At 41.4% G+C, this 18,826-nt stretch overlaps 1 protein-coding gene across 2 annotated transcripts in view; it reads left to right on the top strand.

The window, feature by feature from the left end:
* Positions 1-18,826, top strand: part of JAZF1 (JAZF zinc finger 1) — a 284,073-nt gene that overhangs the window by 224,342 nt on the left and 40,905 nt on the right. For both annotated transcript variants that reach the window (XM_034760695.1, XM_034760696.1), the window contains one exon: positions 17,567-17,763. In XM_034760695.1, the coding sequence (XP_034616586.1) occupies positions 17,567-17,763 (197 nt within the window). The remainder of the gene's footprint in view (positions 1-17,566; positions 17,764-18,826) is intronic.

Raw genomic sequence — 18,826 nt, 5'->3', positions numbered from 1 at the left:
TTATGCATGCATGGCTATCCAACCCTTATCACCTCAAGAGTGGATTATTGTGGTGCCATCTGCATAAGGGCTACACCTTAGACTATCCTGAAATTGCAGCAAAGACAGAATGAAGCATCCCACTTAGCTTATTAAATAGTGTTTCATGTAGAAAACATATTACATCTGTGTTCTGTGATCTATGTTGCTTACCAGATTATTTCTGGGTGAAGTTTATAGTGTTGGTTTTAATCCTAAAAGGCCTATGTGGTTTAGATTCAGGTTACCTTAGTGACTGCCTCTCTTCCTATGGGATATTGAGGCAGTCTCAATCATCAGAGATGCTTAAGAGAGCAGGCTTCTGCTTTAAAAAGGTGACTGGTGATGGCTTTTCTTAATGAGGAGTATTAGCTTTGGAAATTGCATTCCACTTATAGAAGAACTGTTACCAATAAATGGTGCCCAGTAGTTGGCTACAAGAGGATGTTTCATCTTTGGAAGAGGGTGGTGATGATAGCTTATTTCAGAGGAAGGGTAGGAGAAAATACAGAAGACTATGATAGCCCATAATAAAAAGTTGCATGAAACCAATGAGGTATTTCTTTGTCTTCACCCACTACAAGCAGTTGTTGAACTACTGTCTATCAGTCCACTGGCATGAGGTCCCCACCTGAAAATAGATACTCTAAGCACTAGCTTCTGTTTAGAAGTTTGTAATCCCCACCCACATTCTCAGAACAGAAAGTTCTTATTTTTTGTTTGGTTAGAAATGACAAACAATTTTGTAATGATTTTGGAAATATAATTTTAAGCCATTTTATGAACTCTAATTCTGTTTATTTTGAATGATTGTCTTACTACTCTAGACCATTATAATTGTTATGAAAATGCTCCTGAATAGGACTCATTAAGATTTTTCCATTTATATTAATGTTTTTCATCTGAGTTAAATACTTGCATGCCTTTTCTGACCCATGTTTTTAAAAATTCACTTTCAGTAAACCTGGGTTTTGTTTTTGCTACATGGACTATACAAATCAATGAAATTAAAATACCTTGTGGTTTAAAAATCTAAAAATGACAGAGTCAGGAAGATATTACACTTTTTTTCAAAGGGCAATTAAATCTAAATAATTATGGATAGGAAGTTTTGAATAACAATAAAAGATAATTTTACCTTGGTCACCAAAGAAAAATGCAAATAAGTGAAATATTTTCAGTATAAAAGAGAACAAATAGGAGAAAAAAGTCATCATAAATTAGAAACATTAAATGGAGAAAATGATAAGGCAGAGAAGGGATTATATTCAGCATGTGAGATATATATATAATTATTGTCTGACTCCCCCACATAATTACCAGCAACTGTTAAAATTAAAAATAAAAATAGGGAAAAATAGGCTTAAAAATAAACATCAATATTATCTGTCAAAATCATTACAAAATAAACATCAAATTCTGCCACACCAAATTACAAAGTATGTCTCTGGTCCTGGTTCTCAAAGGGAAAGTGTGAATACAATAGTAAAGTCATGGATTGGAAGATTATAACAGGTAAATATGAAATTTACTCAATAAATTTTCTTCTTCAAATATGTCTTTATGCACATTGAATTTTTGGCTTGTACTGGAACAATTATGAATCTCTCAGTAATATTGAAGAAGAAAATTTATTGAGTAAATTTCATATTTACCTGTTATAATCTTCCAATCCATGACTTTACTATTGTATTCACACTTTCCCTTTGAGAACCAGGACCAGAGACATACTTTGTAATTTGGTGTGGCAGAATTTGATGTTTATTTTGTAATGATTTTGACAGATAATATTGATGTTTATTTTTAAGCCTATTTTTCCCTATTTTTATTTTTAATTTTAACAGTTGCTGGTAATTATGTGGGGGAGTCAGACAATAATTATTTAATGACCAGAGACATTGAGATTCGAAAAGCTAAATATTTGTAACCATTAAAATACAAATTGTCAACATCACATGTCAAAATATATAAAGTAAATATCCTTAGATCAAACTCTGAGTGTTCAAGCAGAATTTCTTTTCTTTGCCTCTCTGTAATTTTGTAATTAATAGAAGTATTTTTTATCGATTTGTGTGTGTATGGCGAAATCAACATTTCTGACCATTACTGATGATAAAATCTAATCCTTCCAAGCCTATTTGTAATGCATGGAATCATGGTAAGGAGACAGTCACATACATCCCATGTTTTTTGATGTTGGGGCTTGCATTGACCAGCAATGCTCTATGGGAAAGATCCTCCCCAATGTATGTATTTTTAAATAAGCATGTTAAAATAATATACATTCAATTGCTATAGGTGTGAATATTTTAATATATAAATGTCCAAATAGGCATACCTGCAGTTATTAGAATGACTGGGCATTTAGATATATACAGGTGCATGTATTTGTATTTGAATGATATTTGCACCTGAGGTTATTTTACTTGATAGTTTTTCATTCAGTTTAAGTAACTGCAGGTGTGTATGTTTGGACTGGCACATTCAAATGAATCCACTTTCATTTATTTAAATATGCAGTCATACCAAACCTCTGTATTAATTTCCTGTTTGGAAGTTGGAAGAAGATCGTATGCAAGCACATACTTTGTGGTCATTCTGCTGTATGTTGTGGGACTGCCCGAAGACTAAAACTATCTTCAGCAAACTCACTGAACCTCATTCATGACCAGAGGTCCAATACTGTTCCCTTTGACCTCAGTGAGAGTGAGATTGGGTGCTGTGTTCAAGACTACCTTTTGCAGATGTAGCGATCGAATATTAGTCTATTTTTGACTGATATGCATGCCTATAACTTTCTAAAGCTACAGTACTTATTTGTAGCGTTGCCAACTTTCTGATTTCAGAAAACCAAACATCCTGCCCCGCCCTCTGATCTGCCCATAGGCCCTGCCCCCCACTCACTCCATCCCCCCTCCCTCCGTCTCTTGCTCTCCCCCACCCTCGCTCAGTTTCTCATTTTCACTGGGCTGGGACAGGGGGGTGCGGGAGGGGTTGAGGGCTCTGGCCAGGGGCGCGGGCTCTAGGGTGGGGCCAGGGATGAAGGGTTTGGAGTGTGGCAGGGGGCTCCGGGCAGGGGCAGGAGATTCGGGTGTGGGGGCAGGTGAGGGCTCCGGCTGGGGGTGCAGGCTATAGGGTGGGGCCAGGGATGAGGGGTTTGGGATGCAGGAGGGTGCTCCAGGATGGGGCCGAGGGGTTCAGGGGGCAGGAGGGGACTCAGAGCTAGGGTAGGGGGTTGGAGTGGAGGAGGGGTTTTGGGGTGTAGGCTCCAGGCAGAGCTTACTTCAGATGGCTCCTGGAAGTGGCAGCATGTCCCCCCTCCGGCTCCTAGGCAAAGGCATGCCAGGCAGCTCTGCACGCTCCCCCGTCCACAAGCGCCTCCCCCGTAGCGCCCATTGGCCACAATTCTAGCGCTCGGGGTAGAGGCAGCGCATGGAGCCCCGCTGGCCATCCCTGCACCTAGGAGCCAGATGGGGGACATGCCATTACTTCCGGGAGCTGTGTGGAGCCATGGCAGGCGGGGAGCCTGCCTTTGCCCCGCTGCACCACCAATCGGACTTTTAACAGCCCAGTCAGTGGTGTTGACTGGAACCGCCAGGGTCTGTTTTTGCCTGGGCGTTCCTGTCAAAACCAGACACTTGGCAACCCTACTTATTTGTGCACCAAGTAAGCTCTAATACTTCCATTTGAAATGCACATTGTCAAAATAGTGGCTATGCAGCACTCCATGTGCTGTAGATTAGGCTAGGCTTTAATTGATTCCGTTATAATCAATGATCAAAAAGGATGAATAATAAAATATTCCACCCAACTAAAAATGTTGCTGTAAAGACTCCTTCAAGAAGTTTTATAGGTAAAGCGTTATCAGGTGGTGGTCTTTTATTTAATGACATCCTTGAATCAACAAAAGTAAGGTTAAAGGTTGATCTTGCTGCTCTTTCCATAATCCTCATTGATTTGTTACTATTACAAATGCAACCGATCATTCATTATTTAGAATGTAGATGATGATTTCAGTAAATTAATCTGAGTAAGGTTAAACAATGAAACTCCTTTATAGGGTTACCGTACGTCCGGTTTTTCCCGGACATGTCCGGCTTTTCAGCAATCAAACCCCCGTCCGGGGGGGAATTGCCGAAAAGCCACACATGTCCGGGAAAATGGCCGGCACTTCCTCTCCCCCTGAGGCTCTGCTCCACTCCTCCTCTCTCAGATTTACAGAGCCGAGCTGCCCGAGCCAGCGTTACCGGCTTCAGGCAGCCCCCCTCCTGCCTCCGGACCCCGAGCCCCCAGCCAGGCACTTCTCCTACCCGGCTCCAGCTGAGCTGCTCCCGCGGTGCAAGGTCCGGAGGCGGGGGGGGGCTGCCCGAAGCCAGTAACGCTGGCTCGGGCAGCTCGGCTCTGTAAGTCTCAGGGGGAGGAGCCGAGCAGCTCAGCTGGAGCCGGGGAAGGGACGTGCCCAGCCAGCTCTGGGTCCTGAGGCAGGGGAGGGCTGCCCGAAGCCAGCAGCTCGGCTCTTACATTCTGAGAGGGGAGGAGCAGCTCAGCTGGAGCCCAGGTAGGAGAAGTGGGGTCCGGAGGCGGGGCTGGGGGGTGCTGAGCGGGCCGGGGGGCTGGCGGGGCTGGGGGGTGCTGAGCAGGCCGGGGGATGCTTGGCCGGGGGTCCGGCGGGGCCAGGGGGTGCTGAGCGGGCCGGGGGGCCAGCGGGGCTGGGGTGTGCTGAGCGGGCCGGGGGATGCTCGGCCGGGGGTCCGGGGGCCGGCGGGGCCAGGGGGTGCTCGGCCGGGGGCCGGCCCAGGCTGGAAATGCCGGGGGGGGGGCAGCCTGGGCCGCTCCTCCTCCCCCCACACCCCCCCTTACCTGCTTCAGGCTTCCCGCGAATCAAATGTTCGCGGGAAGCAGGGGAGGGGGCGGAGTTGGGGCGGGGACTTTGAGGAAGGGGCGGAGTTGGGGCGTGGGCGGGGCTGGGGGTGGGGCCGGGGTCCGGTGGAGTGTCCTCCTTTTGGAGGCTCGAAATATGGTAACCCTACTTTATATGGACTGGTTTCAGATTGATTTGTCGCTTTTAGCCTATCATCCATAAAGCTCCTGTGGTATGACTTCCATGCATGTACTACTCTGGGTGTATCCATATATATATATATGGAAAACAGTGCTTTCTAAATAACTTTGTGTTGAAAATATCCACTTTCATATTATGCAACAAAAATGCAGAATGTTTCAACCACCATAAATGCACTGACCCCAGCAGTGATGGCAACTCTCCCTACCCCTAATTTCAGGATTAAGAAAGTTCACATATGTAATGTGCAAAGAATGTTATCAACAAACAAAAGTAAAATATGCATTTTTCATTGATTCTCAGGCGCTGATAAAAGTGAATATAGGAAAGTCACTGTTAAGCCAATGCAAAATGAAAATCTTAATGCATGGTCTTAATACTGCATTTTAGGCCAATCTCTTTGTAAGCAAAACACTTCTATAGTGAATTAACAAAAATGACTCCTAATAGCTGCCATCATATTCTGATTGATTTCCAAAAAACCACAGTATTTTAATATTTTGAAATTGCATCTATTCCTGATTTAGAGGAAAATAAAGTTGTATCTAGGGTTTTGTGAAAAGTTGGCATAGAATCACAAACCCAGCCAAAATAAGTTCCATTATTTTCTCACAGAGAAAACCCAGGTTCACGCATAGGGTTTTTAACTGTTAGACTATCAGTGTGAGTCTTGCATGCAGTGTGGCTGCAAAATTGAGTCTTAGTGGTTTATTTGATGTAGTGAGAGAGTAAAGCCTAAATAGAGTATTTGTGGAATGTGGTCTGGATTTGGGAATGCACATTACAGGATGACTCCTCCTGTTTCTGTTAGCCCTTTAAATATTTTTGATTTCTCTCTCACCCTCTCACTCAGGCAGAATTTGCATGAGTAGGATATATATGAATGCCATGTAAATACCCCATACCTAAATGGTGTGTGAGATGCCAAATAAAACCCTTGTGGTTAGGGACACAAGTGTCTAAATCCAGACATGTTTTCACAACTGCTGGGTTTGGATTTACTATGTTTCATTAGAATTTTAATGAAAACCTGTAAAAATGGTTCAAAGCATTTGTGAAGGAAGTACAGGGTTTTACAAAGGTGCAAAATCACCCACACTCTACAAATGATAGTCATGAGAGGGCTTGAAGATAGCCAAGAGTTTGATGAGTTAATGCTTAATGACAGGAAACTTCAGATTCAGTGTTAGTTGCTGATATTTATTTTTTTCTCCATGCAGTACAAAGTACAGTATTCTATGTTAAAGCTTTACTAAGCAAATTTTTTTTTGCATTAGTCCAATTTTGCTCTGTTTATTTAGAAAATGCTTTCATCGTTCCCAGAGCACAAGAAAGTGCACTACTTAGTTCCCACAGATTATATTTATTCAGATTTCTGATTAACCCAATAGTTCTTCAATTTAAAGATTGATTTAGTCACTGCTGAAAAGAGGAAAAACAAACATGGTGTTTTATAGCAGATTTGGGTAAGTTTCTGACTGCATATTATCATCTTTAGGTCAGAGGTGGCCAGACTTATTTGATGGGTGGTCTACACAGTAACTGCACATGGAAGTCACCCATTAGTTCTCATGCCATTTCCCATACTTATCAGAGCAAAGTACTAAGTATGTCTGTTTTGCCCTCACTTTTTTGTCCATCTTTGTCTAAGGTTTATTTGCAGCAAGAGAAAGCAGCAAGAGAAAGCAGAAGTGGGTATTGTAAAAGTTGGCTTTCATACTGGCATATGTCATCACTTTAGAAGAGTTGTGTTCTAATGGGACAAAATTATAGGGTTTGGAGTACCATGCAGGACCCGTCACATCATTTAAAAACAATAAGAAAGCTTCAGTCTTAGGCTGGTGTGGGCAGTCTAGGTTTATTAGCTAAATCACTAGTTAGCCTTATGAACCCTCCTTCACTGCTTCATTGTAGGTTCTCATGAACTTCTGTTCCCTGTGGTCAGATTTAGAGTGAATTTTGTGCTACCACATTCTGCCCTGTTGTTCATTTGATGTTGTCATAACTATAAAGGGAAGGGTAACAGCTGTCCTGTGTACAGTACTATAAAATCCCTCCTGGCCAGAGACTCCAAAATCCTTTTCCCTGTAAAGGGTTAAGAAGCTCAGGTACCCTGGCTGGCATCTGACCCAAAGGACCAATAAGCGGACAAGATACTTTCAAATCTGGGGGGGGGAGGCTTGTGTTTGTGCTCTTTGTTTGGGAAGTCGTTCGCTCTTGGGACTGAGAGGGACCAGACATAAATCCAGGTTCTCCACATCTTTCTAAACAAGTCTCTCATATTTCAAACTTGTAAGTAAACAGCCAGGCAAGGCGTGTTAGTTTTTACTTTGTTTTCTCGACTTGTAAATGTACCTTTTACTAGAGTGTTTATCTCTGTTTGCTGTACTTTGAACCTGAGGCTAGAGGGGGGTCCTCTGAGCTCTTTAAGTTTGATTACCCTGTAAAGTTATTTTCCATACTGATTTTACAGAGATGATTTTTACCTTTTTTCTTTAATTAAAATTCTTCTTTTTAAGAACCTGATTGATTTTTTTCCTTGTTTTTAGATCCAAGGGGGTTGGATCTGTATTCACCAGGAGTTGGTGGAAGGAAGGAGGGGGGATGGTTAATTTCTCCTTGTTTTAAGATCCAAGAGGTTTCGATCTGTATTCACCAGGGAATTGGTGAAGAGTTTCTCAAGGCTTCCCAGGGAAGGGAATCCACTTGGGAATGGTGGCAGCGGACCAGATCTAAGCTGGTAGTTAAGCTTAGAAGTTTTCATGCAGGCCCCCACATTTGTAGCCTAAAGTTCAGAGTGGGGAAGCAGCCTTGACAGATGTAGTTTGTCAGTGATCTGTAGGGGAGATGCAGGACAATAAGATATTAGTCAAAGTGTCAAGGATGTCAGATGACTGCAAGGATACTGGAACTAGGGGCACTAAGGGTGAGGCTTGAAATGGTTTCCATCCTATACGGGGTTTACAGTTTTGTTCAGTGGCTTTCAGCACCGCCACTATAAAAATTGTTCCAACACCACTGAATGATTGTAGTGTTCTTCAAGGCCAGCTGTGTGTTAAAATCTGCAACTGGACAGCATTCTCTGCTAGGCTGGTCTGGAAGTACACTGGATCTTTGAGTCTCCGGGGCGTACCAGTACAGACAGTCTACCTCTAAGACGGACTACTGACTTAAAAATAAATATGTGGAGATATACCTATCTCATAGAGCTGGAAGGGTCTTTGAAAGGTTATTGAGTCCAGCCTCCTGTCTTCACTATCAGGACCAAGTACTGATTTTGCCCCAGATCCCTAAATGGCCCCCTCAAGGACTGAACTCACAACCCTGGGTTTAGCAGGCCAATGAGGTTACAGTGTCTCCTACATCTATGCCAGAGAGTAGATTTAGAGCATGAAAGAGGGAGAATGCTTGCAGTATATGGCTACAAGATGGTTGTCATAGACTTTGCCCTTTTACCTAGAGGGGTCTGTGGATGTGGAGACACATATGCCCAAGCTGGACTGGCCTCTTATGTTCCAAAATGAACTGAAGTGAGCAAAGTTGGGGAACTAGGAAGAAGTGCAGAGCCATATCCGATCTGTAGGTCTTGGTGTCCCAAAGTCTGGATCTGCGGTTACTGAAGCCAGACTTCCATTACTGACAGGACTGATTATGTCTAAAAGATATGGAACAATCGTATTTAGGTTATCTAAAAGACAGTTGTCTGTCTAATTTGTACCCACCAAACACAAATGGCTAATAATTGACACACACATGCTGTGAGAGAGAGGCTGGATGACATTATATACCAGGGGTAGGCAACCTATGGCATGCGTGCCGAAGTCAACACGTGAGCTGATTTTCAGTGCCACTCACACTGCCCGGGTCCTGGCCACCGGTCTGGGGGGGTCCTGCATTTTAATTTAATTTTAATGAAGCTTCTTAAAGATTTTAAAAACCTTATTTACTTTACATACAACAATAGTTTAGTTGTATATTATAGACTTATAGAAAGAGACTTATAGAAAGAGACCTTACAATGTATTACTGGCATGCGAAACCTTAAATTAGAGTGAATAAATGAAGACTCGGCACACCACTTCTGAAAGGTTGCCGACCCCTGTTATATACAGCATCTCAAATAAACTAGTCCCAGAGTCTAAAGAGGGGTAGGTTTGGCTACCAGGTACTACCTCTCCACTTCTTTGGAACTCTGTTTTTATAACCATCTTACCAGGGCTCTGGCTATGTACAGTCAATCAGTTTCAGAGCACGTTTAGCTCTCTTAAGAGCTACCTCCAGGGAGAGTGCTATGGTACAGTAGATGTAACATCACAGTGTGCGTCACCCTGGAGCATGAAATTGGAGCAGGAGCTGGTAAGTCACAGCTTGTTTAGGTAACATGGAGTTATATCCCTCTTTACTAGCAATGGTTCTTGATTTTTAATAACTTAAAACTTTGTAAGAGAATGCAGTTAAGGATAATTTTATTTTTAATTTAAACACAACTCTGGATCACATTTTTGTACAACTTTATATGCAGCTGGTGGCAGCACCTGCTATGCTGTTGTGTTATAGGTGTAGCTGGAAGTGCAGCCTGTTATTAAGACCGTGTTTTCAGTTGCTTATAACTTTCCCAAACTTCAACCACTAGAGCTGAAATTTTCCATGCTGTGTCTGCCTCAGGCTAAATTTCTTGGGAAAGTTTCAGTAAAAATAGTTCATCTGTTTGCAAGAATAAGATTAGGAGAAAATCCATTGTTTTGACCATATTAAAAAAATTCTTACAACCATTTGGTTCAGCTCTGGTTCATGCTTTGGAGCAGGGACTTGAAATTTGGCAGGCAGTCCCCTTTGTGTCAGCAATTCCTCTTTTGATATTCCTATACAAAAAAACACACAATGTTGACCAAATTATAAGCATTTGATAAATCTCAATTTGCACATGCTCAGTAGACACTTGATAGAGTTTGCCAGTTTAATTCTCCATTGAGCATGCTGCAACCGAGAGCTGCAAGGCTAAGCAGACTTTTTCTGTAGTTGCTGCTCATGGCTGCTGTGGGACACTCTGGTGCTGGGCAGAGGAACTAAGAGCAAGGAGACAATCTCTTCTGTGCTATCGATGCTCCTGCTGGTGTCCAGGCAGTGTGGGGGAGGAAGCCACCTTACTCTCGTGCAGAAGGAACGAGCCAAACCGAGGGGTTGTGGAGGGAATAGACTGGGACAAGAAGTCTAAGGTTGGAACGAGGGGGACTGAGACATGGAGCTAGGAGGAGGGCAGGGCAGACTGGGACAAGAAGTCTGGAGAGAGACACTGAATGGGAGCAGAGTACAAGCAGATGGGAATGAGATCAAAGGAGACCGGTGTGGGGGACTAGGAGTAGGGAGCCAGATGATGAGAAGAGTGGTACTCAGATGGGGTGTCCATTTGTAAGCCTACCTGGAAAAGAAGATCAGAACTGGGATTAGGAGCCTAAGGCCTGGTCTACACTGGGAAGGGACAGGGGGATCGACCTATTCAGCCACGAGAATAGTGTAGCTGAAATTGATGGATCTTAGGTCGACTTACCTCGTGTCCTTGTGGCGCGGGGTTGACCGCCGCCACTCCCCCGTCGATTCCACTTCCGCCTTTTGCCGTGGTGGAGTAGAGGAGTCAATGGCAGAGCGATCCAGTGGGTAATGTAGACGTACCCTGAGAGGTGGAGGTTGGGACTGGCTAGGTGAAGAGACTGGGATTGGCATGAGAAACTGAACTCTGGCTGAGGGAGACTGGGATGAGTAACCAGGTAGGGAATCAGGACAGGGAAAGGGCAGAAGGGGTCAGTCTTGGAGTGGGGAACAGGGATAGAAGGATCTGTCCCCACCAGAGCACACTCTGTAATCTGGAATGGAATCTAAAATTCCTGATTCTCACTGTTCCTCTACTATCAACAAATATCGGTGAAACCCACTGGCAAAACTTGTCTCATAGTGCTGGTCCATAGGGCCAGCCTCGTATTGCTCTCAGTTCCTCTGTTAGTTCAAGTGGCAGAGATCCGTGCGGTGGATCTAAAGGTTCTAACCTTGATATATTCCATGTGATTAGGGTTCCATGTAAAATTCATGACAGTGTAATGGCAAAGTATTGAGTTTCTTGGAGTTTGAATGGAATAAATTTTACAAATAACCTTAGTCAGTTTCAAGGACAGAATGAATTTTACAAGTGATGTTAGTCAAAATTCACTAAGGTTAATTGTAAAATTCACTCTGTCCTTAAAACTGACTAGCTAATGTAATGTTTTGTATTGAACACTTCATTGTAATCATTTTCCTTTTTAAAAAAAATATTTAAAAGATTGTGGTTTGGGGGCATTTTTACAATTCCCAGAAAATCATGATTTACACAGGGCCCCACACATGATGGAATTGTGGGAGGTGGGATTCAGTGTTTGTTTGTTCGGTTGTTGTTGTTGTTGTTTTAATCAAGGCAATATCTGCCCCAACAATGACAAGATCTGTGGATCCTGGATTGGCCTCGTTAGCCATCTGCGGACCCATCAGCAATAAATGGCTATCATATTGGGAAAGACAATCATCCTTGAAGTCTGAGGGATTGCTGACCGAGCCCCATTTTACAAATGGGAAATTGGGGCACAGACAGATTAAGGCCAAAATTGTCAAAAGTATCCACTAATTTTGGGTGCTGAACTTGACACTGATTTTTTTTTAAGCATACCTACATTTTCGTAGGAATTCAAAGCTCAGTTCCAATCAACTTCAGTTGTAAATGCTCAGCATGTTTGTAAATCTATCCCCAGATGTCTCAGGTTGGGCACCCAGAAAATAAGGAACATACATTTAGTGGCCACCTGTGAAAATTTTGATTTAGGACTTTGGCCGAAACGGGGATAGAATCCAGTTCTCCAGGGTATCAATGAATGTCCATAACCATGAGACTGTCCTTTCTCTTCCTGCCTCATTCATTGTACACCTTCCAATTTATGCAAGAAATGAGATAGGAATCCTCCAGACAACAGCCTAATTCAGTATTCAACCCTGATTCATTCCCGGAGAACCATCCATACTGTCTGAACTGAATGACGCAGGGTCCTGTGGAGGGAAAAGTAGTATGAGATCATGTAATTAAAGATAAATAAGGTTTAGTTAATTTGTTAATTTTTGTTAATTCTATTCTAAACCTAATATTTCATAATTTTATTGCATATTTTAAAGAATGCCGTAATAACTCAGCACAAATATGACGTTTGGAATCCAGTATCACAGTTCAAATAAAATCTCAAATAAAGGACTAACTAATCTATTACAAGAAATGAAAAGTTTTCGATTTAAAAATATTACAATTTCTATTAAATATTGAAACACAATGTTATGCTGAAGAATTATGTGTTTTATTATACCGAGCAAATAAAGGATTTCAAATGTAAGGCTATTATTCCAGACTGACTCCGTCCTTCGTTTGCCCCAACGTTTCATGGTATGAACAATATATTATCTTTCAGAACATACTGTGCATGCTGCAACACCTTGGCATAATAAGAGTGAGTAACGGGACAGCTCCAGCCAGAAGTTTCAGTGTTAACTTTCATTTTCCATGTTTTTATGGATTTAAACCAGACTGATTATCCCTTAGCATTATTTTAACATTGTTATTTGTGGCTGAGTTTATTATATGGTCGTGTTCATACTGCTGCGCTTAACATATCATACATTAGGTTATAATCCAAGCTTTTCAGGGATTTATAATGTTGCTATAAAATTTGCTCAAGGAATAAAGCTTTTAACCCAAGAGCAAATACTCTCATATATTTTACTACAAATTCTAAATGTAAGTGAGTTTGACACTTCCTAGTTAGAGAAAAGCAAATGTGTATGTTCATTTTATTAAAATCCTTTAATCCTATATTTTTCTTTACTAAAATTCAGATTTTTATTTGTGTGCTGTTAATAGATCAACCCTTGGGGAAAGAGGTTTGTCGGGGGGAGAAGAGGGAAGGGTGGGAAATAAAAAAACCACAAAAAACAAAAATCTTAAACTGTTACCATAGATATCCAACATTGTAAAAGCTCCATACCACTGCTTGACATGATACATTGTTTCTGTTCCAAAGGTGGATAAGCTGTCATGTCAAAGACCTGTTTATTAATGTCTTCATACTACAAATTGACATTAGGTATCATGGGAAAAATCCACTTATTAATGTCTCTATACTATGGATAGACAGGCTACATCTTTATGACTCTAAAGGTACTTACGAATTTCATGCCACAGTGTTTGAGGATGTGTCAAAGTACACTAGCCTTTCAGAAAGAGAGCTGTTTCTTTTTTCCCCCACAGAGCCAAGTTGGAGTCTTCTATACTGGGCTCTGGTTAGTAAAAGTTAATTTTTTCTCCTCTTTCCCTCTACCCCCAAAATGCCAGCTTTTCTATAAAGACTTCTCCATGATCTATAGCAGCTTCAGACTATCTTCCAGCAGCCTCTGCACAGTTTCAGCTGAAGACACCTGTAAGCTGCAAACTGCTACAACAGTTAGAATTCCCGAAAGCATTAAAGAATATAGTGTATTCATATTCATATAAAATGTGTGTTGGAAGAATAGGGAAGGAACAAGACAGTCTTATGGCACTGTAGTGCAAATGCCATCACATGCATTGCTTACTACCATGGGAAGTCCAAACCAATGGTAATCACTATTCCTGTTTCTGTTTGCAGAATTGGGCCCTTTACATATATCCCTATTTTTTCTGCAGTATCCTGTGCCATTGTGCTGTCATCTAATTTTGTTTCTTAATACGTTCATATGTATAAAGTGCTCTGGTATTTTGTATTCATCTATAAAGAGAACAATTGACAGAAGTTAGTTATGAGTAAGGGTTATGTCAGTTCACACACTCAGAATTGATACACACTCAGGCCCAACGTAGTCATGTTTAACAGGTCCAAAAAGAGAGATGTGCATATTTTAAGGTGGATGCATAGCCAAAGGTATGAATATTTCAATCCAGTAGACAATGTGTACTTATTGTTTATTTGTCTCTTGTATTGGAGCATCCAGAAAACAAGATAAAATGGGCAGATAATTGACCATCATAATTGCTCTATCTCTGAACTTGATGAGTTCTGAACTAGCTTTCTGCCACCATATTCTTGAGTCTCCCTCACTCTTGTTGTTGTGGGCTGATGAAATGTTTGACTTTTGAAAGAAAACCCATTTTATTTGTACTTAGTCCAATAAAAAAGAGTGCCAATAACTCTTGACATTTCCCTGACCACACTCCCTCCCTGGAGTTTGAAATGTATTTTTCTAGGTGATAAAGACAATTCTAATGCAAGCGCAACACAAAACTGCTTTGTACCGTATTACTAGTATTTATTATTTGAGCTCTCTCTGATGATATCTCTGCTGTTCAAGGCATAAATAAACACAGTCCCTGCCCTAAGGACCTTAAAATCTAAAACCAGTACAACTTATAATACAGCTAAAACCTGGTTTCACTCCTTCAAAACTATGATAAAGCCAAACCACCAGCTGCTAAGCCGTCTAGGGTGGTATTATACTCCCATTTTTTTAAATAAATTTATTGCATATTATATTGTAATGCAATGTTTCTCAAACTGTGGAGCGCATCCCTGAGAGGACAGTATGTACAAGGGGATGAACAGACTTTTCAGTCCACACTGCAGTAGTTATACTGACGTAACTCTCCACGTGGAGTCATAGATTCCTAGAGTCAGGGCCGGCTCCAGGTTTTTTGCCGCCCCAAGCAACAAAAAAAAAAAAAAAAAGGCCGGAGTGCCGTCGCCAAAGCAAAAAACACACACAAAAACGGAGTACCACTGCCCCCCTTGAGAAGTGCAGCCCCAAGCACATGCTTGGAATGCTGATGCCTAGAGTCGGCCCTGCCCAGATTTTAAGGCCAGATGGGGACAGCAGATCATCTAATCCAGGGGTCCCCAACGCGGTGCCTGCGGGCGCCATGGCACCCACTGGGGCGTCTAAGTGCGCCTGCGTACTGGCCGGTGGACGAGCATCAGCCAAAATGCCGCCGAGAAGCAGCGTCATCCAGAGGCATTGCCGCCAAAATGCCGCCGCCGCCTCTGGATGACGCTGCTTGTCGGGGGCATTTCGGTGGATGCTCGTCCGCCGCCACGGTTGACGAAAAAGGTTGGGGACCACTGATCTAATCTGACCTCCTGTATATTACAAGCCCTTAAATATCACCCAGTTAACCTTAAATGGAGCCTAATAACTTGTGTTTGACTATTATCTCACTTCCAGAGTGAATTAATTAAAAAAATGAGAGCATCCACATGAAGGGTTACACCCGTTTAAAAAGAAAAACACACTGCAATATAAATTCATGTCTTTCCTTATACTGGTGTAACTTCCTGATAACTTCTTGTGTAGACAAGCTCTAAACTGTGCAGGCCTTTAATAGCACACAGTAGGGGTGACACAGGGTATTGTGATTGGTTTTATTTTCTAGAAGTGGGACTCAGCTTTCAAGAGCTGGGAAACAACTATTTAAGAAATTGCCGTTTTAATTGTATAAATACACTGCATTACATAAGTTCCATTGAATAAATATATACCCATGTACATTTCAGGTTTAAAAGCATAAATTTAAACACACTGTAATTATAACCCTGTTTTGTTTGAAGTTCCCTTTCTGAACTTTTAGTTTAAAACAAAATTTTGCTCCACTCTTTTCCCCCTCAAATTGCTTTCTCTTCTGATCTTGGGACACAGTTAAGAAAATATCCTCTGCAGTGCAGTGCCTCTACTCTGAGTACGAATACCTTGGATATGCATGCAACTTTAAAGGATACCTAATCAGCTATGACAAATAGTAATGTAATTATTGTGAGATTAAAATGACCCAATCCCCTTGATTTGAGTGCATTAAGCTCTTCCATGTCAGATGGGATAATCTCCATTTCCAGGAAAAATATGTATTCAGTTTTTGGGCCATGCCTAGATTATGCAATGTGGATGGGAAGGACAGTAAAGACAGAGGACCAACGTTGTCTATCCTTATTGTCTTTTTATTTACATAACTAAGAAAACCTCATATTTATTGTAACTTCCTTGGCAAGAGTTGATTCAGCTTGACTTTTAGCAATTCTCACTTTATTCCTACATTTTCTAACCTACAAGATGTACTTTTCTTGCTTATCAATCCCTTTTTCCATTCCCTCTAGGTGCTCTGTTTACTTCTAATAACCTTTTTGAAGTGGTTATTCATCCAGTTGTTCCCTACAAGTTTTCTACCCCTGGTTTGAGATGTAAAATCAGACAGTTTTTGTATAGTTGATTTAAAGAAATTCCAAGCCTCCTCCACATTTAAGTCTTTTTAAGTCTTCAGTCCGGTTGACGCCTTTAACTAATTCTCTTAATTTCCTAAAGTCTGCCGTTTTGAAATCAAATAGCACATCTGATGACCAGTTTTGATTATCCTTCCATTTAATTTAAACTGAATCAATTTGTAATTAATTAAGCCAAGATTATTTCCTACAACCAGCTCTTCTATTATGTCCTCGCTGCTTACGAAAACCAAGTCTAAAATTGCATCTCCTCTTGTGGGCTCAGTGATGATTTGATGAAGAAAACGGCCATCTAGCCCATCCAAGAATAACTGGGCACTGCCAGTATTAGTAGCATTTATTCTCCAATCTCCCATTATGACATAATATCCCATAGTATTTGTCTCTAATAATATTAATGAGATCTCTATCCATATCTGAGTCTGACCCTGGGAGTCAGTTCCTAAACCTAACAAAACTTCTTTTATAATCTTTTCCCAAAGTGAATTTAACTCTTTCTGTTTTGTCCATTCTATCATATTTTATTTCTTTACAGCTTATCACCTCATTGATGTGTACTGCTACCCCACCACCTTTACCTTTATTCCTATCTCTTCTAAACAGCATACACCCTTCAGTACCTGTATGCCAGTCATGAGTGCTTTTCCACCATGTTTCTGTAATATAATATCCAGTCTGACTTCCTGTGCCAGTAGTTCCAGTTCCTGCATTTTTTTTTTATTGCCCAGACTCCTTGCATTCGTGTACAAACATTTCAGTTGTTTCCCTTGGACATAACCCAGTTTTGCAACCACATTAGGTATAGTCCTTTCACTAAGTGTGACAGCTGCCTGATTATTACTCTAATCAATATTTGTACTTTATTTTGCTGTGCTGTCTATACTTTTATCTTCTAGGGTTCCATTATCTTATCATATCTTCATTTAGCAGATTTCCCCCCTCCTGTATATTGAAGCCAGGCATGGAGATCTCATGAGTCTCTCCCAACTTTTTCCCCTCACCAACTAGTTTAAAGCCCAGCTTATCAATGATCAACATGCCAAAGCAGTTTCACACCTATAGTGTCTGTCTACCTTGCAGTGGAATACATCTCTCATAGCTGAGTTTGAAACGCCATTATTAAGGGCTAATTTACTGTTTCAAAATTGTAATTTTTGTCTTATCATTGTTGGTTTTGTTCTAGATTTATGACTGATGCAGCTCGCCGTGAGCAGGAATCCTTGAAGAAAAAGATTCAGCCTAAACTCTCTTTGACTTTGTCAAGCTCAGTGTCCCGTGGGAATGTATCTACTCCACCCCGCCACAGCAGTGGAAGCCTTACTCCTCCAGTCACCCCCCCAATCACTCCCTCCTCCTCATTTCGTAGTAGTACACCAACAGGTAAGGAGCTACAGCTTCACTTAGGCCTTTTGGTTATGCTGAGAGAGAGTCTCAATAGACCGTAGATGTATCTGTTGTTGCAGCATTACCAACTCCCAAACTTTCAAAAATCACAAGTCAGGTACCCAAAAATCATGAGATGAGCTTAAAAATTGTGAATCTTAAAAACAAAACAAAACCCCACGCACATAGAGCTTTTGGGTTCTTTTTATTTGCCTTCTGTTTCTGAACTTTGGGAGTGTGCTTTGGTCATATGTTCAAGCTTTTTTCTCCACAAATATGAAGGCTAGAAGCTTTTTTTTATTTTTATGGAAGCTGAGATTCTCACATATGCAAAGGAAGCTGAGATTCTCACATATGCTTTATGGAAAACACCAAATATGGTGAGACTCGAGATACAATTGCAAGTACTGGCAAAACCTGTAGGACTTGATTCTTGAGATCTAAAAGAAAGTGTAGTGTAATCTCGTCTGTCGACTGTATTCACAGTGAACCTAATTCACCCAAGGTTATGCCAGCTTCTTCCAGTGTAACACAGAGCCCCTTGTGGCACAAAGCCCTTGCAGAAGGGGATGTGGCAACATAAAGCACTTGCAATCCCCATCCAACTGCGGGGCTTGCAGCTAACCAGCAGAGCCCCTGAATGTGGACAATACTAACTGGAGAACAAACAGAACACTTAAAGATGGGCTTTATGGGATTGTGTGGGCTACTTCATAAGGGAGAATCAAGCTGGAGGTCAAATCCAAGATGCCACTGCTAAGAAGGAGCAGACTGACTGCTTGAGTCCAGGATTATATAGAAGTATGAAATATTTGTTCTGGATGGTTGAGGCATACAATTCAAAACTGAATATTGAGTACAGTCAATCTTACCTGCCTGTCTAGGTCCTTTATTTATAATGCACCCATCACCATGGTATCTGGGTGCTAACAAAATATAAAGCAAAACTAAGTTTTTGGGACACTTCTCCACTTCTGGCTCTTTATAGTACATGGGGTTATGTGGAGTTTTGTTTTTTTCTTTGGGTAAAATGTATCCTGAGATACGTGCATCCAGTGGG

This window comes from Trachemys scripta, chromosome 2 (assembly GCF_013100865.1).
Source record: "Trachemys scripta elegans isolate TJP31775 chromosome 2, CAS_Tse_1.0, whole genome shotgun sequence".
NCBI classification, from domain to species: domain Eukaryota; kingdom Metazoa; phylum Chordata; order Testudines; family Emydidae; genus Trachemys; species Trachemys scripta.
Note: the sequence above shows the minus strand (reverse complement) of the source record. Positions and strands in the feature narration are given on the sequence as shown.